Source organism: Vanrija pseudolonga, chromosome 5 (genome assembly GCF_020906515.1).
Source record: "Vanrija pseudolonga chromosome 5, complete sequence".
NCBI lineage: Eukaryota > Fungi > Basidiomycota > Tremellomycetes > Trichosporonales > Trichosporonaceae > Vanrija > Vanrija pseudolonga.
Window position 1 is genome coordinate 329,951 of NC_085853.1, and position 26,145 is coordinate 356,095.

At 61.7% G+C, this 26,145-nt stretch overlaps 14 protein-coding genes and 3 non-coding genes across 17 annotated transcripts; 15 read left to right on the plus strand and 2 right to left on the minus strand.

The window, feature by feature from the left end:
- Positions 1-83: 83 nt before the first annotated feature.
- Positions 84-1,181, plus strand: azaE_4 (Ketoreductase azaE; the record flags this gene model as incomplete). Its single annotated transcript, XM_062773331.1, has 2 exons — positions 84-142; positions 191-1,181. The coding sequence occupies 2 exons, from the start codon at positions 84-86 to the stop codon at positions 1,179-1,181; spliced, it is 1,050 nt and encodes a 349-aa protein (XP_062629315.1).
- A 1,083-nt stretch (positions 1,182-2,264) lies between these two features.
- LOC62_05G006816 (uncharacterized protein) lies at positions 2,265-3,524 on the plus strand (the record flags this gene model as incomplete). The annotated part of the gene is made up of 1 exon (XM_062773332.1): positions 2,265-3,524. One exon carries the CDS (start codon positions 2,265-2,267, stop codon positions 3,522-3,524), a length of 1,260 nt encoding a protein of 419 aa, XP_062629316.1.
- Positions 3,525-5,244: 1,720 nt separating this feature from the next.
- Positions 5,245-6,690, plus strand: LOC62_05G006817 (uncharacterized protein; the record flags this gene model as incomplete). The annotated part of the gene is made up of 1 exon (XM_062773333.1): positions 5,245-6,690. One exon carries the CDS (start codon positions 5,245-5,247, stop codon positions 6,688-6,690), a length of 1,446 nt encoding a protein of 481 aa, XP_062629317.1.
- Positions 6,691-7,761: 1,071 nt separating this feature from the next.
- Positions 7,762-8,836, plus strand: LOC62_05G006818 (uncharacterized protein; the record flags this gene model as incomplete). The annotated part of the gene is made up of 2 exons (XM_062773334.1): positions 7,762-7,995; positions 8,048-8,836. 2 exons carry the CDS (start codon positions 7,762-7,764, stop codon positions 8,834-8,836), a joined length of 1,023 nt encoding a protein of 340 aa, XP_062629318.1.
- A 340-nt stretch (positions 8,837-9,176) lies between these two features.
- Positions 9,177-9,262, plus strand: LOC62_05G006819. The gene is given in 2 exon segments: positions 9,177-9,214; positions 9,227-9,262. It is a non-coding gene; the product is annotated as a tRNA-Val (tRNA).
- A 14-nt stretch (positions 9,263-9,276) lies between these two features.
- Positions 9,277-9,363, plus strand: LOC62_05G006820. Its single transcript is given in 2 exon segments — positions 9,277-9,313; positions 9,329-9,363. It is a non-coding gene; the product is annotated as a tRNA-Glu (tRNA).
- Positions 9,364-9,370: 7 nt separating this feature from the next.
- Positions 9,371-9,455, plus strand: LOC62_05G006821. Its single transcript is given in 2 exon segments — positions 9,371-9,407; positions 9,418-9,455. It is a non-coding gene; the product is annotated as a tRNA-Lys (tRNA).
- Positions 9,456-9,804: 349 nt separating this feature from the next.
- Positions 9,805-10,784, plus strand: LOC62_05G006822 (uncharacterized protein; the record flags this gene model as incomplete). The annotated part of the gene is given in 2 exon segments (XM_062773335.1): positions 9,805-10,169; positions 10,181-10,784. 2 exon segments carry the CDS (start codon positions 9,805-9,807, stop codon positions 10,782-10,784), a joined length of 969 nt encoding a protein of 322 aa, XP_062629319.1.
- A 607-nt stretch (positions 10,785-11,391) lies between these two features.
- LOC62_05G006823 (uncharacterized protein) lies at positions 11,392-12,312 on the plus strand (the record flags this gene model as incomplete). Its single annotated transcript, XM_062773336.1, has 1 exon — positions 11,392-12,312. One exon carries the CDS (start codon positions 11,392-11,394, stop codon positions 12,310-12,312), a length of 921 nt encoding a protein of 306 aa, XP_062629320.1.
- Positions 12,313-12,508: 196 nt separating this feature from the next.
- Positions 12,509-13,532, plus strand: LOC62_05G006824 (uncharacterized protein; the record flags this gene model as incomplete). The annotated part of the gene is made up of 1 exon (XM_062773337.1): positions 12,509-13,532. Exon 1 carries the CDS (start codon positions 12,516-12,518, stop codon positions 13,530-13,532), a length of 1,017 nt encoding a protein of 338 aa, XP_062629321.1. The 5' UTR covers positions 12,509-12,515.
- Positions 13,533-13,820: 288 nt separating this feature from the next.
- Positions 13,821-14,677, plus strand: LOC62_05G006825 (uncharacterized protein; the record flags this gene model as incomplete). The annotated part of the gene is made up of 2 exons (XM_062773338.1): positions 13,821-13,987; positions 14,059-14,677. 2 exons carry the CDS (start codon positions 13,821-13,823, stop codon positions 14,675-14,677), a joined length of 786 nt encoding a protein of 261 aa, XP_062629322.1.
- A 345-nt stretch (positions 14,678-15,022) lies between these two features.
- Positions 15,023-16,024, plus strand: LOC62_05G006826 (uncharacterized protein; the record flags this gene model as incomplete). The annotated part of the gene is made up of 1 exon (XM_062773339.1): positions 15,023-16,024. The coding sequence occupies one exon, from the start codon at positions 15,023-15,025 to the stop codon at positions 16,022-16,024; it is 1,002 nt and encodes a 333-aa protein (XP_062629323.1).
- Positions 16,025-16,721: 697 nt separating this feature from the next.
- STL1_4 (Sugar transporter STL1) lies at positions 16,722-18,316 on the plus strand (the record flags this gene model as incomplete). Its single annotated transcript, XM_062773340.1, has 4 exons — positions 16,722-16,773; positions 16,812-17,149; positions 17,185-17,964; positions 18,017-18,316. The coding sequence occupies 4 exons, from the start codon at positions 16,722-16,724 to the stop codon at positions 18,314-18,316; spliced, it is 1,470 nt and encodes a 489-aa protein (XP_062629324.1).
- Positions 18,317-18,522: 206 nt separating this feature from the next.
- Positions 18,523-20,424, minus strand: FUM15_5 (Cytochrome P450 monooxygenase FUM15; the record flags this gene model as incomplete). The annotated part of the gene is made up of 6 exons (XM_062773341.1): positions 18,523-18,715; positions 18,777-18,924; positions 18,980-19,170; positions 19,226-19,353; positions 19,400-19,627; positions 19,681-20,424. 6 exons carry the CDS (start codon positions 20,422-20,424, stop codon positions 18,523-18,525), a joined length of 1,632 nt encoding a protein of 543 aa, XP_062629325.1.
- A 793-nt stretch (positions 20,425-21,217) lies between these two features.
- Positions 21,218-21,943, plus strand: LOC62_05G006829 (uncharacterized protein; the record flags this gene model as incomplete). The annotated part of the gene is made up of 1 exon (XM_062773342.1): positions 21,218-21,943. The coding sequence occupies one exon, from the start codon at positions 21,218-21,220 to the stop codon at positions 21,941-21,943; it is 726 nt and encodes a 241-aa protein (XP_062629326.1).
- Positions 21,944-22,043: 100 nt separating this feature from the next.
- On the minus strand, positions 22,044-22,736 carry PET18 (the record flags this gene model as incomplete). Its single annotated transcript, XM_062773343.1, has 1 exon — positions 22,044-22,736. The coding sequence occupies one exon, from the start codon at positions 22,734-22,736 to the stop codon at positions 22,044-22,046; it is 693 nt and encodes a 230-aa protein (XP_062629327.1).
- A 647-nt stretch (positions 22,737-23,383) lies between these two features.
- On the plus strand, positions 23,384-25,658 carry sidI (Acyl-CoA ligase sidI; the record flags this gene model as incomplete). Its single annotated transcript, XM_062773344.1, has 9 exons — positions 23,384-23,428; positions 23,470-23,772; positions 23,831-23,896; positions 23,943-24,236; positions 24,272-24,345; positions 24,398-24,635; positions 24,749-24,889; positions 24,929-25,143; positions 25,198-25,658. The coding sequence occupies exons 1-9, from the start codon at positions 23,400-23,402 to the stop codon at positions 25,656-25,658; spliced, it is 1,821 nt and encodes a 606-aa protein (XP_062629328.1). The 5' UTR covers positions 23,384-23,399.
- Between the last annotated feature and the right edge of the window lie 487 nt (positions 25,659-26,145).

Genomic DNA, 26,145 nt, shown 5'->3' on the forward strand with positions numbered 1-26,145 from the left:
GAAGCATATAAAAAGACGACGAGATGCACGGCTTCGACATGTCTTCAACCCAGCACTTTCACCCGAAACACCCAGACTGCACAATGCCTGCGCTCGACTCTGGTCTCATCCTCATTACTGGTGCCTCAGGATTCATTGGATCGTAAGTTGAGGTGACGAGCTCCAAACAGCACGAGACTGACGAAACAAGTCACACGGTCAAGGCCGCCCTCGACTCGGGCTACACCGTCCGCGTGGCGGTCCGCACGCCTGACAAGGGCGAGTACGTCAAGACCCTCTTCCCGGAATACGCCGAGTCGATCTCGTACACGATCGTGGAAAACATGGATGTCAAGGGAGCCTACGACAAGGCTGTGGAGGGCATTGACGGGGTGATCCACCTCGCCTCTCCGGTCGACATGCGCTTCGAGGGCCCAGCGTCTGACATGATCGCTGTGGCCGTCGCCGGCGTGGTCAACCTCCTCGACGCGCTTGCTCTGGCCCCCGTCAAGCGCGTGGTCATCCTATCGTCGGTTGCGTCCATCGGACCCGTCGTCCGCAACGAGGCCCAACTCGACGGAAAGAGGGTGTACACCGAGGCCCAGTGGAACGACGAGGGCGTCGCCGAGGCGCTGCAACTTGAGGCCGCAGCATCGGGACGGGTCAAGTACGCCGCGTCCAAGGCTCAGGCTGAGCGCGCGTTCTGGAAGTGGTTTGCCGACCACAAGCCGACCTTTGACGGTGTGTCTATCAACCCTTCGTTCAACTTTGGCCCGCCGACCGCGTTTGGTCAGGGCATCCCCTCCAGCGTCGGCATCGTCGTGCCCTGGCTCAAGCCGGGTGCCGATGCCAACACTCTCAAGCAGGAGTTTGCAGGCGTCGTCGACGTGCGGGACGTGGCCTACGCGTCGGTCAAGGCGCTATCGACGCCCGAGGCTGGGGGCGAGCGCTATATCCTCTCGGCGGATACTCTGTTCAACAATGACCTCGCGATTGGCGCGACAGCCGACAAGGAGGCCAACACTGCCGGCTTGACCCGCGGTAACACCGACCCTGCGTTCCGTGCCGAGCTCGACTCGAAGGCTATCGTGTACGACGGCTCCAAGGCTGAGGCGGCGTTCGGTTTCAAGTACCGCGCCAAGGACAGGACGATTGCCGAGGCTGTCGAGGCGATCCGCAAGACTCGTGCAGGTGCGCTCTGAGGCAGTCGAACAGAAGAATGACCATATGTACATGATCATGCAGCGCAAATGGCTCATGGTGCCGTGATTGCGCGAGCTCGATCTGCTTGTTCTCGCTGGAGGCGAGAAAACTGGGTGGTAGGTCGGGATTGAATACCGGACCGGCGATGTCCGAGTCGGCACCGACCTCCGAGATACGGTGCCGACGTCTTTTGTTCGATGCTTATCAGCCTTGCCTTGTCTGTGCGTTAGCGGGTCTGCAGCCCCCTCCCTCACCCTCCTCCTCGTTAGCTTTATGCCTCACAGACGGGCGCGAGAGGCGTGAGCGCACCGAGTGCTCGCGCCAGACTGATCGATCGATCTCGCACTGACGTCACGGCGTGCGGCAGGTGGCGGAAGGACAAAACGGCAACGACGACACGCGCTGCTTCTTGACGTGTCTTGCTTTGTTGTGAGCTCTGGTGATCGCGAGATGAAGAGCAGGGCTTGATGTGCTCGTGCTGCAGACGGACCTTGCACCTATGTAATTACTGATCAGTCGCGGTTCAGCCGGCACTCTGACAAACGAACACTCACCACTCGTCATCATGCCCCATTCACTTCGCGCCCGCTACATCTTCAAACTCCCCTTCCGAGATCAGGTGCACACGTCAACGTTAGAGCAGAAAGCACTCACTGTGGTATTGGAAGAGATCACACTACATACAATGGCAGAGGCGTGCACAGACTTGTGCCATTGGTGCAGCTTGCCAGGTACCAAGCCGTGTGTGTATGGCAACGTGGCCGACCCATCCGCCACCGCGGTGTCTGGTGCGCCGACTCGCTCGCTCGACACTGCCCCCACACTCACCCACTTGACTCCTGTTGCCCGCTTACTCACTCACTGTGGTCAAGTCTTCAGCAAAACCTTTTTGTTCACCTAGCCCTACTCTTCCTCACAGCCTCCAGCTCTTGCACCTCCTCCGCACCTCGCCCCTTCAGCAGGGTCGCCCAGCACTGGCAAAGGTATGTGTCGCCCCGTCCTGCCGCTCAATGAGACGATGATCCTGACTGACGCCGCTTTTACAGCCATTGGCCCCGTCCCCACCCAACGTTGGTCACAAAATGTCGATTCTTGAGTCCTGCATTGCCCTGGCGATGCTCGGTGCTCCTTGGGCCATTGTCGTCTTGCTTGCTGTTCTTGGCTGCCTGGGCTTCGTTTCCGCCCTCGCTGCCGACGGTGGTGTCAACTTTGTCGGAATCCCCGCCCTCGCCGACATGGCCGTCAATGCACTGTCTTTCCCCCACATCTTCGACAACATCATTGCATGGGTTCACGCCGCTGGTGACTTTGGCACCCTGCAGATGCTGCGCCAGACGGGTTCCGTCGGGAAGACAGCTGTCGACAAGCTCGTCAAGCACAGCAAGGCGATTGCTGTCGACGAATGCACCCTTGAACTCAGAACCCTTGGCGGAGCCGAGACGTTCATTCTGAGAAAGGACGCCTACAACCCCAAGCACATCCCCCGCGAAGCCCGCGCCATCGCCATCTCCGACGCTATCGACCTCGGAGGCGAGTTCACGCCCTGGCACCTCAAAGTTCTTGGTGACCTGCGCATCCGCGCCCCGACTGTACGCTTTCTCTCCTCGTTCCGGATGAACCACAGCCACCATCTCCTCAAGGCACTCCTAGAGACTTCGCAGATGGGCTCTGACACCTGCGTCGTCTTCAGCAGTGCGTACCGCAGCTTTGAGAACCCCAAGGACGACCCCAAGGACCACAGCCGCAGCTGGCACCAAGGTCCCATGCCTGCTGCACGCCACGTCGTCATCAACCTCCCTTTTGGTGGGGCGCTCTTCAACGAGAAGGCCACTATTCATGCCTGCGCTCCGACTATTCTTCACCCTTCGACCGAACTCGTGACGATCAACATTCGCGTCCTGAGGCTCAAGAACAGGGCGCGTCCGCGCGAGCATGCCCCTGGCGCCGTTTACAAGGTGCGCGACGACACTGTCCGCCTTGTCGAGCTCGAGACGTCCCTCACTCGCCAGATTAGGATCCTCGGACTCGAGAAGCTCGATGAGGTCTTGGTCAAGGTAGACCGCTGGAAGCAGAAGGAATCGGGCCACCAGGCTGGAGGTCCCCATGTGACCGACTTTCTGCCGACTACCCACTCGCGCCTGACGACGGCGGCCATGCGCCACACCACTCTCTTCGGTGAGGGCCGTGAGAACGCCAACCTCACGGCTGAGGAGCGTCTTTCGCGCCTTTATCTCCAGCAGCTCCCTTTCTACGAGGCCGTGGAGGCTTGGCAGCTCGGCACGGCGAAGGAGTGGAAGAAGGAGATCGGCGAGAAGGCCTTCAAGTTCCTTACGCTCGAGTAAGATGGTCACCGCTGGAGGTTGCTCCAAGGGAAGTGACCTCGTTCAAGAGTGTGGATGTGCTGGAGATGAGTAGTTTCAGAAGAGCAAGGACGTTGCTGCGGTAGTTGTTGTACATAATTATGCAGATTTTCCGCAGTGGCCTGAGCTACAATGTCACTGACGCGAACTGCGGCACATGGAGAGCGCCGATCTTGACCAGCACAATGTGAAGATATCACGCGCGTCTACCTCATCCTTGCCCTCGTCTCCCCTTGTCACCTTGTGCATAGTGCAGGCAGCTTGGTTGTTCAGCCACTCGCACTGGTGACGGAGCCAAAAATGGCCAAAAATGATTTGCCACACACACTCCCTCCACTCTCGCGTCGCGTCATCCCGGGCGCCGTTGCACGTCGAGTCGCAATCTTCTCGGGCGCAAGGCACATGGGATAGCGGTGCGTGTTTTCAGTGGGCAGAGAAGTTGAAAGGGGGCATTGTGTGGTGGCGAGACCACCCGAAGCCGGCGCAGCTTGTGGGGATGGGGGCGAGTGCCGGCCGGCGGGCGTCGTGCGTGTCTGTCGCACGCACAATGCTTCTTTGACGAGGGATTGGTTGTGTGCGGCCACACCGTCCATCTTTGACAGATCTAAGAGGGCCTCGGCCTCGGCCATGTCGGATCCGGGCGTAACGCGCGGCAAAACAGCCCACAGGCAGTCCCCACCCGAGCCACCAGTCATGCACTCGCCACTCTTGCAGCAAGCCTCCTCGGTCAACACAAATAATACCAATAGAATGCCACAGCTCACATCTATAGAATGGTAGTTTCGAAAGCTCGCTGAGGATGGATGCGACGGCGAGGAGCGTTTGACAACTGAGCAAGGCGAGGAGGGCGCTCGCTCAAACCACCCCCGCCCCACCCGACTCGCGCCAAGCCACAGTATGCATAAACGCACCCACCACACTCAACACCGCCCCAACCACCTGGCCACCTGCCTATTTCGGGTGTGTGAGTCGTTGTGTGGGCGTGCGTGCAGCTCGTCGCGCGCTCGGATTGGTTGGGGAGGGTCGCAGATCCGATCTGACCGCGCGCGCGCGCAATGACGCCCTCTGCTGACACAGCCTCCTCTTGGCCTGCGGTGGATGGGGTGACGCCGAGTGACGTCGTGGTGTGGGTTGCAGAGCGTGTCTGGACGACTCGAGTCGTGAATGGCCTGCCGGGGCGGTGGACACACTGTCCCCATTTAACGCGCGCGCGCGCTCGCATTGTCTGTTGCACCCCAACTCCTTTCACTCTTCACCTTCACCCACCAAACTCACCCCCTCTCGCTTCACACCAAACAACAAGCTCTTCTCAAGTTACTTACAGCTACTCGCACCTCGAGTGAGTGACCAACAGCGCGTCACGCGCAAAACCTCCCCAGCTCGCCCGCTGACCATGTCTCCTCAGACCGCGCCACCCGCGCGCTCGTGGTGAAGACAAGCTCTGCCTAGTCACTCAAAGCTCTTCGCACCCCACGTGAGTCACAAAGAAGCACACACCCCACACGCCGACGCTGACACTGTCACCTCAGACGACGCCACTGGCCACCGCCGGTCAAGTCATCCCCTCTCACAGCCAGCAGCAGGCTCTCCTCAGTCACTTACAGCTCTTCGCTCTCCAAGTGAGTAACAAAGAGCGCACCCCAATGCCTCAGCACTGACAATGTCGCCTTAGACTACGCCATCCGCGTGCTCGTGTTCCACAATGGCCGGCGTCTCCACCCCCAACGGCAACCACCCCGTTCGTGACTCGGTTTCGAACACCTCTGGTCTCGTCCCCACCCAGAACAACAACGCTCCCTCTGCTGAGGCTTCCAGTCCCAACGCTCAGGTCGTCAGCCCTACCGCTGACGCCGCCACCGGCGCCGTCTCGGTCCAGACCGCCAACCCCGCCCATCCCCTTTACATTGCTCCCGCTCCACTCGACGGCTTCATCCCCATGCACATCAACTCACGCTATTTCCCCCAAGTCGCTCAGTATGCTGGCCGCAATCCCCTTGTTGTCCCCCCTGTGCACTCCTCCAGCTTCTGGTGCTTCATGCAGGCCATCCAGGGGATGAGCGATGCCGACAAGAAGAAGGCGTTTGGCCACGTCACTCTCGACTGCAAGGGCCTTGACGAGGTGTTCATCGAGTTCCGCTTCGCCCTGGCTCTCTTCCCACTTCCACCCCCGCCGCCCACCGTGTCACCCCACACCCGCAGCACCACCTACCTTACGGCACTCATCACCTTCCTCGTTCTGATCGCCGCGAATGCCGATGTTGTTTCCCTGGCCGGAGGCGTCACCCAGAAGCACTACGACCTCATCCTCGGCGCCGGCTTCCGGGCGCCGACTGTCCGCCTCACCAAGACTTTCGAGATGATCGACCTCGACGAGGACGAGGCCGACCAGGAAGAGGACGGTGAGGACGAGGACGGTGAGGACGAGGACGACCAGCACGAGGACGGTGAGGAGGAGGAGGATCAGCTCGAGGACGGCGCCATCCTGGTCAACGTCTCTGAGATTGGCCTCCACCGCTGCATCGTCCTCAGCCCTGCGTACGTCGAGCCCAACGAGGAGTGCTTCATTGCGAGCCACCCCCAGCCCACCGCCGACAACTACACCATCGTGCTCGACCTGTCCTCCCCCTTCTTTGTCCACAACCACTCCCAGATGGGCGCGGCCTACCCCCTTGGAGACGGCGTTCAGAACGTCGCCATTATTCTCAAGGGCGACATCGTCACCCCCACTGTCCCCACCCTCGGCAACCTCGCGCAGCTCATTGAGGCGCTGCTCCAGGTGTCGGACAACATCGCCACCTACACAGTCGTCAACAACCACGTTGGGAGCTACACCTTTGTCGGCGTGGAGCGTCTCTGCACGGTCTTTGCAAACGTTGCGTGCGAGCTCCTCAACCTCGTCAACCAGAACGAGATTCTCAACTTCCTTCAGCAGGAGCGCATCCCGGGTACTGCGCCCCAGGAGGCCAACGGCACTTGGATGTACGCCTTCCACGAGTTCGGTGGTCCAGCTGGTTGGTTCGAGTCTCGTCTTTACGCGCGCGTGAACAACGTCGTCTCCGCTTATCAGACGGTGGAGTTCAACGACTTCGTCGCCGCTATCACGCCCAACATGCGCACTCTTCTTGACCTCCAGCAAGGATTTGATTGAAGTGGGTGACGAGGGTAGGATGGTCGAGGGAGGGGAACGAGGAGGTGCACTAAGGTTAAGGGAGGTGTCGAAGGTGCGGGATCACGGTCGAGAGTGTCCGTGGTGTCGAGTCGTGTCGAGAGTAAGTCCATCAGTCACTTGTGTTATACATAGCACCATTCATAACAAGAGAGAAGAGAGCGCAGATGTGACTGGAGAAGGAGGGGTGCGACGAGGGGCGAGGCGAGAAAAGATGATGGGGAGCAGGATCGTCGTTCACCAATAGTGCCTTTTGCTCTTTTTGTACATAGTCGCACGTCTCGAAGTATGAGTTAGTAGTCGTGGTAACGAATGTATACACTATAACCCAAAAGGACAACACCACTGACCTTGAAGCGTGGCTCGGCGGGCACGTCGCGATCAGGCGCGGCGCTCGGGCGAGGCTCTGGACGCTTGGCTGATTTATTTTGATTTATTTCCCCCTCCTTCTGGCGCGTCACCCTCGCCAAGCACGTCACGTGGTGTTGCCTTGTCTGCTTGCTCGTCGCCACTTGCACCAGTCACAACATGCGCTGTGTTCTGCTTTGCAGGAGGGCGATAGCGTGATGACCCCAAAGGAGGGGCGACACGCCACGACACTCCCCTTGTCAGCACCAGTCGCGCAGCTGTTGCTACCCGCTGTACACCAACGCCGTCACATACAGCACCACTCACATGTGGTTTGGAATACCACACTGGCGGTGCCGTGTTGCCGCTCCACGTCTCCGCCCCGGTTTCTGTGTGCCACGTCGGCAGTTCGGGGAGGTCTAGCCGGCATGCACCACGCTGACGCCGCATCTGGCCAGCAAGTCTGCACAAGCCAAAGGCAGCAAGAAAGGGCTGTGCTCAGAGGTTGTGTGTGCCGACTCGTCCAGCGCCGCCGGTACCCCCGCCCCAATCTGTGGGGAGTGGGATGGGCCGGCCGGTCCCTGTCACCCACTCGACTCGACCCGCGACCCACACACCGCTCTGCCCTCGCCCTCTTTCTCCACTCTCTCTCTTGTTCTCTCTCTCTCGCTTCTTCCACTACACCTGCCCACCCAAGCATCCAGTATGACGGCCCAGATCGACCACCGCACCTACCCCCACATCTTCAGCCGCATCCTCGAGCACGTGACGACTGCCAATGACCTCGCCACAATGCGCGCGTTACGCGGGACTTGCAAGGACCTGGCCGCCGCGCTCAACCCTCTGCTGCAGCGCCACGTCGTCTTCAGCCTGACCGACACGCACATCGTGCTGCGCTCTCATGACGGCGGGGCAGTTCTCATCCAGTCGCGCAACGAGGTACGCCAGCCTAGTGCTGTCCCCGCCCACACATCCACTGAACCCTACCCAGCATCAGCTCGCTCGTGCTCAAACCCACGAACCCACCATGCGCATTCTCCGCAATATCGAGACTGTCGATTTCCACAACCAAGACTACTCCCCCACCAAGACTCGCGACCTCCATGAACTTCTCTTCACCCCGGGCGCCCCCTCTCGCACTGCTCGCATTCTTGCACCCCACAATTCTGCACGTCGCCTTGTCGGCGGAGACTATCCCAAGGTTGTCTCGTTCGTCAACCTTAGCCATACCCGCTTCGCTTTGATTGCCACCAACTTCAAGCCTCTCACTCTTGTCCGCGACGCGACTACCGCTGTCGTCAACATCCGCGTCGATATCAACCTTCCATTCCACGGTGGGATCTTAATGCCCTTCGCCGGACACGACCTTGCGAAGATCGTGGTCGTTTTCGACGTTGCTCCACCTCTTCACAAGGTATCGGACACTCGAGCGAAGGCATTGCTCTTCGCTCTCAACAAGCTCTTCGAATCGATCGGATCCTATATCGACGCTCATTCTCGTAACTCCACCAACCAGTCGCCCCTCTTCACATTCGTCGACCTCCACAAGGCGATGTGGCAAGCCAATCCCGACAGCATGCTCGGCGACCTCATGCAGCTCGGGGATGATGTGATGCCGATGCTCCTCAAGGGATTCGGGTTTCCGACCAATCACTTGCAGACTCCATTTTGGCCTGGCGAATTCCAGAGCCGCATGGATGGGGTGGTGCGCTTCCTCACGGGCGAGGAATACATGGCAGAGGTCGGCACCCAGGTGTTTAGCCTCGAAACTGTCAAGTAGGGATGCACAGAGGCTCACTCTACAGCCACAAGCGGCGAGGGCATTGAAGGTTACTGTCAAGTTGAGAGCGGCCAAGGTATCTCAAATGTGGGCGATTCGAATAGCCTTGGGGATGTTATGCGACGGATGCGCAGTGTAGCAGGTCAGCGTCATTACTTATGCCTTGCCTTCGTCGTCCACCACTCATCTGGGACAAGTGTCAGCGCTGGCTGGATCGAACCCGTCAGTGAGTATTCACTCATTGAAGCGCCAGGGTAACCCCACTGCTTGACTTCGCACCGACGCCACCGCTCGCACTCTCCTCGCCCCATCACCGCTCGAACCCCTAGTCAGCACCCAAGGCCACTTAGCTCAGCTGGTTAGAGCGCATGCTTAACACTTGACGCGTTACGCATGAGGTCGGCGGTTCGATCCCGCCAGAGGTCACACGTACACGTACATCTTCGCTAGTATATCGGTTAGTATAACCGCCTCTCACTCGAGAGACAAGATCGCGGTAGAGCAGGGTTCGACTCCCTGGCGGAGAACGTGGAAGCCTGGTTATATCAGTCGGTAGATAGTTTGACTCTTACTACTAAGACATCAAAATGTCATGGGTTCGAGCCCCATACTAGGCTTACTCTTTTGCATACGGGCGAGGAACGTCGAGGTTGATGAGGGAGGAGGGAGATGGTGAGGACGTGCGAGGGGTGAAATTTTTAGGTGGCGTTGGTGGAGGCGGGGGGATGTGGCGCTCCACACCCCCAGTCCACGAGGGCGGGGTAGTGCTCGCCACACTCTGCCTTGCTGCCCGGCACGGCGCATGGTGCACAGATGGCGAGGTTGGCTGACTGGGAGGTCTGCATCACTCGCCACGCATTGGCACGCCCACCGCCGCACTTCGCGCCCAACACCCACCCCCGAAACATACATAAACCGAGCCAATCCTGCTTCGCCATCCTTTTCACCGCCAAATCATCTCAACCAACATGTGGCTCGACGGCCCCTGGTTCCCATTCATCCTCGACACCATCACTGGGCACGCCGACCCAGACACGCAGCGCACCCTGCGCCAGACGTGCCGCCGCATCCGCGGGGTGGTCGACCGTGAGCTGTTCAAGCATGCCATGATCCGTTCGCCTACCGACCAAGGCTTCGCCGTCAGTGCCCGTTACATCAGGGCTGGCCTACCCCTGTGCCGCATTGCGTCCGACGAGGACTGGACCGACCCGTACGACGATGCCGACACGGCAGCTGTGCTCGCCCTCCTCGCCCCAACGAAGATACTCGACGTTTATGGCCACATGCCGCCGGCTTTCCGCCACTGGTTTGCATCCATCAACCCAAGGAGGCAGTGCTGCGCAGTTTCGGCTCCCTCTGGGAGCCCTACACGGCACACTACACCGGTCGCAAGCTCGTCGTCTTCCGTCACCTCTCGTCGCAGGACGATGTCCGCCCCCGATGGCTCCATATGGCGCTTGGTCCCAGCCTGCGCACGCTTGTCGTCAACATCATATTCGAGCAGCAACTCGACCCCCGCATCCTGCTCGCCGCTGGCGGCGAAGTCCCCAACCTCGGTGACATCGATGAGCTTGTCGTCGTGCTGGCGCCGCAGGGCCGCCGCTGCCCCTTTCCTCGCGCCAAGCCAACCGAGTACGGCGCCTTCTTCAACATCTACCACCTCGTGGCGCAGTACACCGACCACTCGCTCAAGAGCACCATCGTCGGCATGGAGAGCATCGACTGTCGCTGGCTTGGCAGCTCCAGCCCCCTCGACAGCGCCGAGATCGTCCAGAGTGCCCGCAAGATCATCAACAATCTCGCCAACCACTACTTCGAAAAGGAGAAGGGCTTTCCCATGTTGCCCATGGAAGCTTTTCAGTTCAACTCGCTTCTCACGTTCATGACTCTGAACGAGTATCGCGCCGCCGTTGGTGAGGACGAGTTTGCTGTCAACACTGTTGCCTGAGTGGTAGCACCGGCTCTGCAGCCCACATGCCACGCATGTCTTCAGTAGTCCTACTTCGTGATTCACCGTTATCTAATGATACCGATACCGGGCCGCGGACCGAGGTCCGTGGCCATTGGCAATGTGGCGGCGCGTGCGGCTTATAAGCCTTGAGGAGTACAGGGCAGAGGTGGGCGAGGACGAGTTTGGGCTCCACACGGTCGAGTGAGGTGTCCATACTGTTGATACGAGTGACAGCGCATGAGTAGTGATGGAGTGTTTCGTTGCAAGGAATAGCCTGATCGCAGTCAAACTGGGGGCAGTTTGCGCCACGCCGCCATGATCGCGCTGCCCCAGATCTGGGTAACGACGACTATAAATGCCATGACGCATGACAGACCTCCTTTCGACTCTTCTCTCTAACTCATCCCTCCAAACTGACAGTACCGCCATGCTCACGCCGAGCGCGTATCCCCACATCTTCGACAACATCGTCAACTGGCTGAGGATCCCCAGAGACAGGCGCACGTTGCTCGCTCTCCGGCGGACCAGCAAAGGGATGAGAGAGCTGGCAGACAACGTCCTTTTCCAGCATGCGGTGGTGGTAGAAAAGGACGAGTCCACAACCATGAAGCCACGCTACGGTTCCCCTGGTGTCGTGGTCAACTGGGGGAAGGACGATGTCCTCCCTGACCTCGAGTATCGCATACTCTACAAGATCCTACTTGCCCTCCTTCCCCGATCGGACATCAGCCGTCTACTCATAGCGCCGTTGCCCGCAAGGGCACCGCGTAACGTGTATGCCCTGGACATCAAAGGCCTCCCACCGTCGTGGTTCATCGACCAGTTCAAACTGAACCGCCAACCGCTCCGCGTCATCCGCGACATCGTGACCACCTCTGGCGCGCACACGGTCGGTCGGGATCTGCGCGCACCCATGAATGTGTGGTTCATCAGCCTGCTGGAGAAGAAGGGCCTCAGCACTAGCTTCCTCGACCGTGGACCTCGTCCGGGGACGAATACACTCGTCGTAAACCTCTCACATGACGGTATCACCAACCTGCTGCTTGATCCGATCCCTTGGGCCAGGGTCCGCCTTGACAGCAGCGTGACAGAGCTCGTTGTCGTCTTCAAGGCGGTCAAGAATCGCCCCAGCAGGCGGACCAGCAAAGCTCTACAGTCTCACATGACGTCCATGGGTGTCAGAGGAGCCGACTCCCCAAGCACAGTCTTCGCCGGCATCGCAAGGTGGCTCGGACTCTGCATGGACGGCGTGCGCGGCATCACGGTGGTCGGCGTCGACGACATCGACCCATACTGGTTCGGGCTCCGCCAACTTCCCGAGACGGCGCTTCGCCACCATCTTATGGCCGAGATCCTCATGCATTCCTGGTCCAAGCTTAAAGGAGACCAAGCGTTAAAGGAGGAGAAGGTCGAGCAGTTGCTCAGGTTTCGGACGCTCGCCGAGTACAGACAAGAGGTCGGCGAGATCATGTTCCGAATGGCCACTGTCGAGCGAGGCGGCGCCGAGCCCAAAGCTGAGAGGTGACCTTGCTCCTGTCCATTCTGTTTCAGTATCAAAGCAAGGTATGACTGTCGCGATGTAAAAAGTGTCAGTGGGCATTGTCTCTGTGGTGATCAGAGCTCGCTCTCGGTCCCCCCACCGCCGCCACCGCCACCATCTAGGGGTTGAACAATAAATAGCAGCATCGCAATCGCCGTCTTGTTCAGCAACTTCTCTTCCACGAAAACATGTTCACACCGACTTCATTCCCCCATATCACAGAAAGCATAGTGCACTATGTGATCACCGCGAGGGACCATGACACCTTGCTCGCTCTCCGGGCGACCTGCAAGGGCATGAAAGAACTGGTCGACCCTGTCCTGTTCAAGCACGCTGCCCTCACCTCGACCTCCAACATAGCATCGCTGCGCCCCTACCTCGGTCCCCCAGCCATCCTGGTCAAGTGGATCGAGGACCAGGACACATCCCGCATCCTTCCCGATGGGAACCACCCCGCCTTCCTGTCGGCACTCGGACACGGGCAGATACTGGACATCAAAGGCTCGGCCCTGCCGGGCTGGATCCACGCGAGCGGGGTGGGCGGCGGGCAGCTCGACACCGTCCGAGACCTCACCGTGCCGCCGTCACCGGCCTTGACCTTGCGTGCCCGCAAGAACGTCCGCTTCATCCAGCATGCCCGGGTCAGTAACTTGGCCAGCGCGACGGCCTGCCTTGACCTCGCGGCCCGGCCTGGTGCTACCTCGCTCGTCATTAACATCGGACTTCACCCACAAGTCGAGCCGATGACGAGTCCAGCCCCGCCACCCATCACCCCGCTTCCCGAGTCTGGGGTGGACGAGCTGGTTATGGTGTTCAACAAGGTCGCCAACACTGAGACCCTTCGGACGAGAATCTTCTTGCTCCGGGCGTCCCTGTCAGTGGATGAAGACCGCCCTGCATTGGAGCACATCCCGAGACTGCTGGGACTCAACATGACCAGCACGCGCCGTATCACGGTCGTCGGTCTCGAAACCCTCGACTCGCGCTGGATGATCCCCGGTCCCAAGCTCGCGCCTGCTGCTCTCCGCAGTCGAGTGGCTGCCGAGATTCACGGTGTGGCAATCAAGGCGTACTTTGAGCGTCATGGACGCCCAAAACCTATTACAGAGCTGCAGAGGAGCAGCGAGCTGCTTAGGTCCCTCACGCTCGAGGAGTACAGGGAGGAGGTTGGTGACGAGGAGTTTCGGATCAACTGTGTCGAGTGAGGTGGTCGTTTGATGCCTTGTACTTCCTATGTAGTGTGAGTGCATGAGATTGAGAGACATGAGACATGGGACTCGAGTTTTCTAAACGCGGTAGGTTTGTCTCATAACAACATGGCTTACAAGTTTGACTCTTTTGCCACCCTTACTTCACTTCTCTCTCTCTCTCGCTCACCACTCGCCATGCTCAGTCCCACATGGTAACCGCACATATTTGACGACATTGTCTCGTACGTCGTCCTCGAGGGTGACCACGACACGCTGCTTGCACTCCGCGTGACCTGCAACCGCATGCGGTACCTAGCCGACACCGCTCTGTTCAATCACGCGGTCATCACGACGTCGACCACATCGGTGACCGTGCGATCTTACATTGGCGCGCCCGTCATCACGACTACGCTCGACTCGGTCGCAGTCGAGCCGACCAGCGACCCCGAGACGGCGGCCCGCCATACGTCGTTCGTTTCCGCACTGAAGATCAGCTCTGTGGTCGACATTAAGGGCGTGCCGCCGCCTTGGGTCATTGAAGAGCTCAATCGAACCGCCAAACGCCTCTCAAGGTAGTTCGCGACTTCTACTCCATGGGCCGATCCCCAGCGGTCTGCCTGGATCCTCTCGCTCCCACAAACGTGCAGTTCTTTCGCCTCGTCAAGCGCAGGGCCATCAGGAGGGGCTGCCTCCGGCCACCGCGTCCAGGGACGACGTCACTCGTAGTTGTGATCGCGTACGACCGTCGTCTCGGCTCCCGCAGTCCTGCCGTGAACCTGAAGAACGCGATTCTCGACGACGCGGTGCAGGAGCTGGCCGTCGTCTTCCGTCCCGCCGTGGGTGGCGAGAAGCCCAAGCGCAGTTTGCAGACCATGTCTACTCTCGGCATGCCGAGTACCGTGTTTGAGCACATCCCGAGGCTCCTCGGCCTCAATATGAACGGCAGGCGCAAGATAACGGTCGTCGGCCTCGAGAAGGTCCCGTCAAACTGGATGGGCCACTCGCACGGTCTATCCCCCGCCGCACTGCTGAGCCGCACCACCGCCGAGATCGAGGGCGTCGCGATCAGGGCGTCGCGATCAGGGCGTACCTCGAACGTCACGGACACGCGATGCCCGACGACGAGAAGCGCAAGGGCAAGGAGCTGCTCAAGTTCATGACGCTCGAGGAGTACGAGGACGAGGTGGGCGAGGAGGCGTTTTGGATCAACACGGTGGCGTGAGGCCGCGGGGGTGACGGAGACGAGGCGGCGCTTGGTGTATATGCCCATGTACATGTAGGAGAGGGCATTCCAAGTAGCATGCAGCTCAGTCGCTTGTCAGTCAAGACGGCGGGTGCAGGCCCGTATTGGTGTGTGTGTGTCGACAAGCGCCGCCCATATAAATGCGCCGATCCATTCAACGGCTTTGATCAACATCTCTTTCTCTTCTCTTCAACTCACATCGACCCACTTTGTTCGCCACACAACACCCCTCTATCCCACTCTCAAGCAACCCCCAACAACCATGATCACCATCTTCTCCTTCCTGCACATCCTTGACGGGATAACCGACCACCTCAAAGCGACCAACGACCGCGCGACACTCATGGCCCTCCGGGCGACCTGCAAGAGCCTGCACGGCACGCTCACGCCTTACCTTCTCTACCACGTCAAGATCTCCGGCTCGGATACTCACTGCTACGTCAGTAGTGTCCACGGTGCTCCGGGCATCACCGCACAGTGGGCGCACGAGTCTGCTTCTTCGTCAGGAGCAGCTATCACTCCCGCCCAGACATCTTTCCTTCAGACCTCGACCGTGTTCTTCCTCGAACCGACACTCACGCTATCGGCGGCCTTCCACTTGGCCCAATGGCCCACAATGCAAACCCTGAGGTGTATTAGGCATAGCCCGAAGGGATACTGGCCCTTGTCGTGGCCCCCACTCTCAGCCCACAAGGAGGTCTTTTTTCGCAACCTCACGGCTACGGGTTACATCTACCGTCTCTGGCTCAACTTCAACGTCCGAGAGACCACAAAGACTGTGGTGGTCCACGTGTCATACGACCCTGCCCTTGACCCTTGCCTTGACCACAATCGTAACCGTGCTATGGTGCCCCGTTTCTCCCCAGGCCAAGCGGGGAATGTGGTCATCGCCCTCAAGGCGCTCGCAAGCGGCGAAACTCGCCCCGACCCCGTCCCGCCGGGCGCGACGGCCGCACTTACACTCGTCCTCGCACTCATCTGGTGCAACGCCAACCTCGAGCGCAAGTTTACCGTCGTTGGGATGGAGTCGGCCGACTGGCGCTGGCTCGGCTTCGAGCACGAGGTGTTTGACGACGACCTCCTCACCCGCGTCCGGCAGCGTATCTGCCACGGCATCGAGCACGACGACCTCTCGACTGTCGTCTGTTCCGAGGACGAGAAGCGCCACATGGACTCGCTCATCACCTTCCTCACTCTCGAGGAGTACGAGGCGCAAGTTGGGCCACTGCAGTTCAAGGTCGACACGGACATTACGCGGAAGTAGGCTGGCAACCGTGGCATGCACCGCCTTTCAAGTGTGCTGGACTGATGATGACGACCTTGATCTGGAAGTTGATTGCTGACTGTGTTGGGACTACGGCGACACAGGGATGGTTGCGCGATGAAGATGGTTGGAAGTGGCCTTACAGTGGAAACTCAGCGGGCCACCGGCCGCGTGAACTCCAGATATCGCCGCGGCCCCAACAACGAGCACGACTCCAAGCACCTCTCGGGCTTGGGCAGCCGTCTGAGCCCATTATCGCTCCCTCTTCATGCCGAGCACCGCTTTGTGGCCATCGAGTTGTGCCCGGCCAAACGCGACAAGCGGGCGAGCGGCCGGCCAACCGCTCACCACCCAAGTGGGCTGGCTTGCGGGGACTCCAGCCGCCCCCAAACGCGGCGCTGTTGTCCGCCGGTGATTGCAGCACCAAGCATCTCATGCTCGCGCGTCACCTCCTCTACTGACACCTCGCAATGCTTATTAGAGGGCTCCGATCTGGGGTTGAGAGGCCCCACAAGCCACACAGCCATGTTCACCGACAAGCTCCAGGGTAAATGGGCCAACTGGTTCATCACGGCCTGGTGAGTCCCCGGGGTCGGGGCGACATGAGTTGACACGCAGCGCCGGGTCGTCCTTCTTGTAAGGCAGCAAGTCTTCGAGTCCGGCTGACGCCAGACTGTTCGGGTACGACCAGGGCGTGATGGGTGGTCTCTTGACTGGCGACGCGTGGGTCGCGCAGTTCCCCGAGATCAGTACGTCTCCACTGTCGCCTCCACTGACATGACACCAGACACGAACAAGGGCGCGAATGGGTCTTCCTCGCTCCAGGGTACAGTCGTGGCCATCTACGAGATTGGGTGTCTCTTCGGCTCGCTGATCGCGTTCGCAATCGGCGACTATCTCGGCCGGCGACGAATGATCATGCTCGGCAGCGTGATCCTCATCATTGGGGCTGCGCTCCAGACTGCCGCGTACGGCATCCCACAGTTCATTGTCGGCCGCATCGTAGCAGGCATCGGTAACGGTATCAACACGTCCACTGTGCCTCTGTGGCATAGCGAGACGACGCGCGCGCATAATCGCGGCAGGGCGGTGGCGACCGAGCTGGCCATCAACACGTTCGGCACGGTGAGTATCCTACTCGCGTTAGCGCTAACCCGCAGATGTCATCTTACTGGATCGACTACGGCTTCTCGTTCGTCAAGAACCAGTCGCAGTTCCGCGCGCCGCTCGGGTTCCAGATGGCCTTTGCGATCGTGACGCTCGTCCTGATCCAGTGGTGTCCCGAGTCGCCGCGATGGCTGCTCTCGCGCGGGCGGGATGCCGATGCGCAGGCGGTGCTGAGGCAGCTGTCGGTCGAGCCACTCGCGTACCGCGATGCAGTGGTCGACGCCGAGTTTAAGCAGATCACCGAGTGGATCGCCGAGGAGAAGGCAGCACTCGTGCGCGACGGAAAGCCAATCTCGCAGTTCCGCGCGTGCTTCACGAACGGCAAGGACCGGTACTTCCACCGCCTGGTGCTCGGCATGGGCTCGCAGTTCATGCAGCAGCTGTGCGGCATCAATGCGATCGCGTACTACTCGGCCGTCATCTTTGAGCAGTCGGTCGGGCTAGCGCGCAACACGTCGCTGCTGCTGGCCGGCGGCAACGGCATCGTCAACCATCTCGCGTCGATCCCGCCCATCTTCATCATTGACCGCATCGGACGGCGCAAGCTCATGATCTGGTCGGTGGCGGGACAGGCAGTGTGCATGGCCCTCATGGCGGGCGGGACGAGCAGGACCGCGCATGGCCCCGGCATCGTGGCGACGACGGGCATCTTCTTCTTCTCCTTCTTCTTTGCCTCGGGCCTGCTCTCCGTCCCCTGGCTCTACCCGACCGAGATTGCGCCGCTTCCTATCCGAACCTGCTCTGCGGCGCTTGGTTCGGCATCCAACTGGATTGTAAGTCGTCCGACCCACAGCGTCGTGCTTAGCTTATCACATCTCTTTCCAGTGGAACTTTGTCGTGGTCGAGATCACGCCCATTTCGCTCCATTCGATCGGGTACAAGACGTACATCTACTTTGCCATCTTCAACGCGCTCTTCGTGCCGCTCATCTACTTCTTCTATCCCGAGACCCGGCAGCTCTCGCTCGAGAACGTCGATCTGCTCTTTACTGGGCCCAAGGTGCTCATGCACCTGCCCGAGGAGCTGCGTGTCCCGGAGCCTGTGGTGAGCACGACCTCGCCTCAACCCGATGTGGAGAAGAAGGGAGACAGTGGCTCTTATGTCGTGCACGCTGAATTCAAATAGACGTGAGGAGCCTCAGAGTCAAGACGAGGAGGAGAAGCCAAGGAAGTGGAGAGAGTCTTGAGCAAAGATGCAATCTGAGTGAAGCTGGTGGTGTGGTGTGCCGAGTCGGCCGTGCGCTTTACTCTGCCATTGACACCAGACACCGGGGTACAACTTGATTCATTTCTTCAGACTGCTCACACGCTCCCACACCTCATGACCCACTCCTACACCTCACGCCGGCGCAGGATGACGGGTAGCTGGATCCCCTTGTCCTCCTCCCCCACGACAAACGGGCGCTGAACGAATCCCTGCCCGCGGCGCTCGATGCGCGGGTTGGACGGCAGCGCCTCGAGCGTATAGTTACGCAGGAGGACAAAGAGCATGACCTTGATCTCGGCCAGCGCGAAGCGGTACCCCCTGCCGTGGGCGTCAGCCACCTCCCTCCTCCCCCTCCCCCTCCACCCCCTACCACACTCACATGCAGTTGTGCGGCCCGGCGTTGAAGGTCACGAGGTTTCCCCATACGCCTGGCACGGTCGCGCCGGGCGCACGCTCAAAGCGGTCCGGGTTGAACTTGTCCGCGTCGGGACCCCAGACCTCCTTGGACCTGTTGATCTCGTTGATTGCTGGGGCGTCGGTCAGTGTTGTTGGAGCGGTGTGGTCCGAGCCGCAACAACGTACGGATCACAAACTCGGTCCCCTTGCTCACGGCGATCTCGCTCATGAGCTTCCCGTCCACCCCCTTGACGGGCTGCGAGAGCGGCACGATCGTGTCCTGCACGCACATTCGCACGACCTGCGGCAGGGGCGGGTCGTAGCGGAGCACCTCGTGTACCACGCTGTCGAGGTAGCTGAGCGCGTGGAGTTCCTCCCTGGGCCGGGTGTCAGCGCAAAAGCAGAGTGCAGCGAGAGAAGAGAGAGACGCACATGCTCGGCCGGTCCTCGGGCACGCCGTCGAGCTCGTCGCGCAGGCGGACCTGCACTTCGGGGTGCTGTGTGAGGTGGAGGCACGTCCAGGCCAGTGCCGTGGCCGAGGTTTCGTTGCCGGCGAGGACCTGGCGGGGTCAGCGGAGATGCTTCGGGGGGCCGCTCGCCACTCACCAATGACCCGATCTGCCCCAGCACCTCCTCATCGGTCAACCGCTGCCTCTCCTCCAGATCCGGGGACATGTTCGCCTTGATGAGCAGCGAAATCGCGTCCTTGCCGATATCCGCCTTCTTCTCGACCTTGACGTCGTGCAACTCGGCCTTGCGCGCGGCGACAATCTCGCGGGCCACCTTGTCCTGGATACGGCGGTTCGAGTCGAGAGTGCGGGTGAAGCGGGTCGGCTGGGCGCGTCTGTCAGCCCATAGCTCTGGCTCTAATGCACATGTGCACGTACGAGGGGCAACAACGCCGGGTAGAAGATCTGGAGCACGCGCACGATGCTCGGCTTCTGGATGCCGTTGGTCGCCGCGAACATGGACTTGCTGAGCGGGTTGTCCGCCTCGTCCGCGGCACCAAAGTCATAGTTGAACCCCGCTAGCCCGATGATGTCGAGCGCCGTGCGCATAAAGTACAGGTGGATGTCGACCTGTGCGCCGCCCTTCTCGCCGTCGCTGACGACCTGGGCGAGCTTCTTGTCGAGCTCGTACGCCTTGTCCCAGAACACGGGCATCATGTTGGCCACGTTGACAGCGGAGAACGCAGGGGCGAGCACGCGCCGCTGGCGGCGGTGCGCGGCGTCCTCGACCATGAGCACGCCGCGGCCGAACATGCGGTCGAGCATGGCGTTGAAGCCTGTCTGGCGGTGGAACTGGCCCGTGTGCTGGAGGACCCATGCGGCGGCGCGCAGGTCGGTGGATACGATACGCCACGAGCCGAGGATGGAGCGGAAGCGGAGGGTCGGGCCGTACGCCGCCGCCCACTTGCTGTATGTCGTCCCCGGCTCGGCGCGCTGCTGCGTGAGGAGCGAGCCGAAGAGCGCGGACGCCGGCTCCGGGCCAGGCAGATTGCGGAACGGGATGGTGCGCGCGGTGTAGGGGTACAGGTAGAGCACGGTGGCCAGCCCGAGGGCAAGCACGCCGAGCAGGGCGTACAGCACCGTGCTGGGCGCTGGGAGGGGCGCGGTCAGCGTTGTGAACATGGTGTGGGTGAGTGGGAGAAGCAGAAGCAACCGGGAGGACCTGCTGCTTAAGTAGAGTTTAGATCTGGCCCGTTAGCATGAGACAATGCTGCTGCTCCGTGGAATAGCGCGCGCTTGGGTGTGCTGTTGACATCAGCGGCATGGACGTAACAAGACAAGATCGAGGTCACATGCCTCGTCGTGCCGAGCCAATTGACCTCGCCGAGATGCTAATGCCCACTGGCTGCAGGCGCGGGATACCGAACACCGCGTCGAGCTAACAATGGTGCTGTAGTTCAACACGTTGCATATCATTGAGCGCCGCCGTGTAGACGGGCAGTACTCACCGTGCGAGAGCAACCAGCTTGGTGTGTCTTCATGTCGCCCATGCGAGGCGGTGCGAACGCCTCAACAGACACCTCGACGAGGCCGTCATCGCTGCCAACTCGCCCTCGGGGCCCCCATGCCCCCCCGCGCCCGTCCCTCGGCCCTCGGTCTCGTAGCCTCGGACTGGCTGGTCGGCTAGTCGGCTAGTCGGTCTGACCAGCGGCGCCGCGCCGCGCCGCTCCGAAGCTCAGGCCAATCGACGTGCATCGGCGACCTGCCGAGATGGGTGCGCGTCGCGGCGGCGGCGGCGGCGGCGCGGCATCGGCGAGCTCTTGGCAATGTCAGCGGTTGTGACTCGGCGTTGCCTGATATGTATCCAGGTGATATCGACGCACTGGCGATACAGCCGAGAAGTAAGACATTGCAGTGCACAGTATATAAGATCGCATTCCGTCGAAGCAGCAAACTCATCCCCACAGACCACACCATGCCCACCGACTCGCCCTTCCCGCAGCTACCAGTGTCGGGAATCACGATCCCCACGACGGCGCTCACGACCGCCGCGCTGTCCTACTCGCGCGAGCACACCTCGGCGTCGACGGTGAACCACTGCCTGCGCAGCGCGGCCTTTGCGCTCATCTTCGCGTCCAAGATCCCGCCGTACGCCGCGGCGGACGCCGAGGCGATCGTGCTCAGCTGCATCCTGCACGACCTGGGCTGGGCGATCGGCGACTCCAAGGCGCTGCTGTCGAGCGACAAGCGCTTCGAGGTCGACGGCGCGGACCTCGCGCGCGAGTTTACGCGCACGCACAGCGACTATGACGAGGTGCGCTTGCAAGAGGTGTGGGACGCGATCGCGCTCCACACCACGCCCAGCATCGCACTGCACAAGCAGCCCGTCGTCGCGGCCACCGCGATGGGCATCCTCGCCGACTTTACCGGCCCGCACCACCCGTCCGGCCTGCTCACCGTCGCCGAGTACAAGGAGGTCGTGGGCGCGTTCCCGCGCCTCGACTTCCGCGAAGAGCTGCCCCGCGTCATGTGTGGCCTGTGCCGCGACAAGCCGGCGACGACGTACGACAACTTTGTGGGCGAGTTTGGCGCAGAGCTGCTCGAGGGCACCGAGGGGGAGAGCTACCGCGCCGACAGGGACAAGCATAACGTGCGGAAGATGCTGCTCGGCGGACTCGAGGCGACCAAGCAGTATGAGTAGGACGGCGGCAGCAGGAGCAGCAGGGGTAACAGTAGCAGCATTAGGAGCAGTAGCAACAACCGTAGCATGTACAGGACCAACACAATGTCATCATATCTGTCTATGCGACGCTCGCCGCGCCCGCGCCCGCCGCATACGTGACGTCAAAGAAGTCCCTCTCAAGCCCAACAGCGCGCTCGAACATCTCCTCCATGCGCGCGCGCGTCCCCGCGTCGACAAGTTCTGCAACGCGGTCGGTCTCGTCCTTGAGCAGCTGGACCCAGGTCTCAAAGCCAGGGCCGCGGTGCAGGTCGATCCAGTCGGCGTGAAGCCAGTCTGGCGGGGTCGGCAGGGCGAGGTTGCCCCAGTCGAGGTAGAGCCACTCGGCGACGAGAAGCACCGTGAGGGCGAGCGCGTAGCTCTGGGAATCGCGCGCCTCGGCCATGAGCCGCAGGAAGCCCTCCGTCGGGGCCAAAGGCGACGGATCAACGTCCGAGGCCGCTGCGTCGCCTAGCCCGCCCGCGCCGCGCGTGCGCAAGCGCCGCAAAGCGCGATCAAAGTATCCGTCCTCGTCGTTCGCGACGAGCCCGAGCTGGCGCGCGTGCCGGATACGGACCCGCGGCAGGTCGGCAGTCGCGATCGCCGTCCCGATGAGCGCGACGAACGTGTCGACAAAGAGCGAGTCCTGGGCCAGGTAGGTTGCGAGTACGGTGTCTGGGAGGGTGCCGGCCCACAGCTCGCGCACGAAGCGCGAGCTGACGGCCGCGGTCCAGGGGGCGTCGGCGCGCTGGCGGAGGGTGGTTGTGAAGGACATTGCGTGTGGGAGTTGGTGCGTGGGTGAGAGAGAGAGTGAGAGCGACGTCGTGCTTATGGCTTTGGGGCGACAGTGTGAGACGCCGCTGCGAGCCAAGCCGTGCTAGCGGATGACGGAGAGCCGACGCCGCCGCCGTTGCCGGTGCCGGCGTGCGTCATGCCATGACCACTCCGCATGGCCCCGCGGGGACGCCACGGCGGGGGGGGGGGGGTGAGGGCAGTCAGTCAGAGCTCTCAGAGTCAGCAGCAATAGAACAGCGGTGATGGCAGCAGCAGCAGCAGGCGGAGACGACTAAGATGTTCACAGTAGCTGAGGATGTCATCGCACCACCTCGGCTGGTCCGAGCCCGAGCCGCCGCGGCGTCTCCACCATCATGCCGCTCGACCGAGCTGATGACGAGTGGCTAGCCTCGCCATGCCTCTGTCCTCGACCCTCCCTCACCTCCTCACCCCCACTCGCCCGTTATTCCGTGGCCCTTGTCATTGATAAACAAGTCTTTGTGGGGCGGGATAAGCTCGCTGACTTGCATCGTTCGGCCCGGTCCGGTTATTATTCCACGCGGCGCCCGGCCAGCCGGCTCGACCGACACGGCCAGGACCGACACCCACTTATACCCAACATCCCCATCTCAGTCACTGATCTCTCTCCACTCACCCTACCACGATGCCCCTTCTCAGCGTACAGGAATGTGAGTACCCCCCGCCGCGGCCCCGCTAACCACCCACCCGGGCGACGACGCGCTCACGCGCCCCGGCTCCGTCTTCGAGACGACCCACGCGACGATCGACGGCCGTGACCTGCGGGTATGGAAGCACACGCCGTCGTCGTTCCCGGCGTTCGTGCGCGCCAAGTTTGCCGCGTACGCGAACAACGTCTTCGTGTCCTCGCCCATCGCGGCGCCCGAGCCGTACGAGGCGCGCGAGGTGCTCACCTTTCGCGAGGTGTACGATGCGGCGGTGCGCCTTGGCGCTGTGTTGGTTGGCAAGGGGGCCGGCGTGGGCTCGCGCGTCGCTATCGGAGGGACCAACTGTACCGGGTGGGTTGAGGCTGCGCCTAAGCGCAAGAGAGTGCGGAGCTGACCCCGCCGCTACCAGTTGGGTAGTCGCCTTCGTCGCGGTGCACCTCATCGGCGCCGTGCCCGTCCTGCTCAACAACGGGCTGTGAGTGGAGTCCTCGCCACGCAGCACAGTCCTAACCCACTCAAAGCCACATCGCGGCCCAGATCCACTGCCTTACCCTCACGCAACCGCTCATCACGCTCGTCGACGACCAGGTCGCCGCGCAGCTCGCCCCCGTGCTCCCCGAGATCGCGAGCAAGGGCGTGCGCAACGTCTGGGCGTGGGGGACTCTGGCCCACCTCCCCGAGGTGCGCGCCGCCGTTCCCGAGCTCGCATCCTTCACGCCGTCGCAGGGCAACCTTGCCGCCGTACGCGCTGGCACCAACATCGGGCTCGATGCCGTCGGGCCCGAGTCGGACGGCATCATCTTCTTCACCTCGGGGTAGGCGTCGAGCGTGAACGGCAGCTAACGTCCAGCACGACGTCCATGCCAAAGGGCGTGCTCGTTACCAACCGCCAAGCGCTGCATGTGATCCAGTCAGGCGTGTACCGTGGGTGTTGGCGCAGCCGGAATTGGAACTACATATCTGACAGCTCACGTAGCCCTCGCGCGCATGGCCCTCCGCCTCGGCCTGCCGGCCGACGAGGCGATCGCGATGGCGACCGCCCCGCGCCCCGACACGGTCTCGCTCCTCTCCATCCCGCTCTTCCACGTGCAGGGCTGCCTGACGTGGCTCGTCGGCGCGATCGATACCGGCACCAAGCTCGTCTTCTTGCGCCGCTGGAGCGTGGCGTATGCCATTGGCATCATGGTGCAGGAGAAGGTGACCAAGATTGGGGGGTGAGTACGCAGCCGAGCGGAGCGAAGGTGTGCGGCGTGCGAGGCGTATTCCCAAGCTGGATCCCCAAGCTGCCAACATTCTTGACACGAGCGTCGCTGACACGCCTGACCAGCGTGCCTGCCATCTGCACTGCCGTCCTGCAGTCGCCACTCCTCCCGAAAGACTTCACGCTCACCGCGACGTCGTACGGCGGCGCGCAGCCGCCCACCCGTCTCCCGCGCGACCTGGCCAACCGCTTCCCCGGCATGATCCCGTGCGTAACCCCCCCATTGGTACGCTGCTAACGCCCCAGGGCCACCGGCTGGGGCATGACCGAGACCAACTCTGGCCACGTCGCGTTCGTCGGCCAGGAGTACATTGACAAGCCGCTCGCGTGCGGGCAGGTCATGCCGGTGACTGAGATCAAGATTGTCGATCCGGAGAGCAAGCGCGAGCTGCCGGTCGGCACGGCGGGGCTGCTGCTCGCCAAGGGGCAGAACGTGATGAAGGAGTATGTGAACAATGCGAGTGAGTTGGCGTGGGCCGTGGGGGCCAGAGCCACTGGCTGACACCCCGCGCCAGAGGCGACCGCTGAAGCGCTTACCGCCGACGGATGGCTCGACACGGGCGACATAGCCTATGTCGACGCCTTTGGCGACCTGCACATCACCGACAGGGCAAAGGACATCATCATCCGGGGCGGGGAGAACGTGCCTGCCGCTGAAGTAGAACGTGCGCTGGCGCTCGACGACAGGGTGCACGAGGCGTGTGCCGTCGCCGTGCCGGACGACGTGCTGGGCGAGCGTATCGGCGTCGCGGTGTCCTTGGCGCCCGGCGCACGCGCCACCCCGCTCAGCGTCGCCGAGGCAGCTTGGCCGCGCCTGCGATACCCCGCGCGCCCCGACGTCGTGGTGGTGGTTGAGGGCAACCTGCCGTGGAACGCGAGCCAGAAGGTCGTCAAGGCCGACGTTAAGAAGATGGTGCTTGACCAGTGGGAGCGCCAGGGCCGCAAGCCCATGGTCGACCCCAAGGCGAGGTTGTAGTGTGGGGCTGTGGGCAGCGTGGCATGGAAAGAAGAAGTCTTGTGTGCGGGACTGGGCTGGGCTGGGCATGACTGGGCTGAGCTGACGAGGCTGACCGTGTCTTCTGTGTCTGCGCCAAGACGCCCACTGCCAGCGAGGGGCAGGAGCACCGGGGCACCGACGCGACGCCGCGGCGACCTCGCCCCGCCCGCCCGCGGCCACACGGCGATTCGACACCGCGTGGCGCAACTCACTCTTTTGACAACCACGCCGCGGGCCGCAGATCTCGAAAGGGCGCGACGCACATGCATGCATGCAGGTAAGCATACCGGTGTGGCGAGACGCGTCGTGGCCGTCGTCGTCGCGCGCGTCGTCGGGCCCGAAAGTTGCGTGCGAACAAGGGTGGCGGAGTATCTCTGCCTGGCTAGCGGGCGCCGACACGTAAGCTGCACCCCCGGCGCCCATGTCCGTCATCACTTGCGCTGCTCGTCGACGTCGTCGCCGTCTT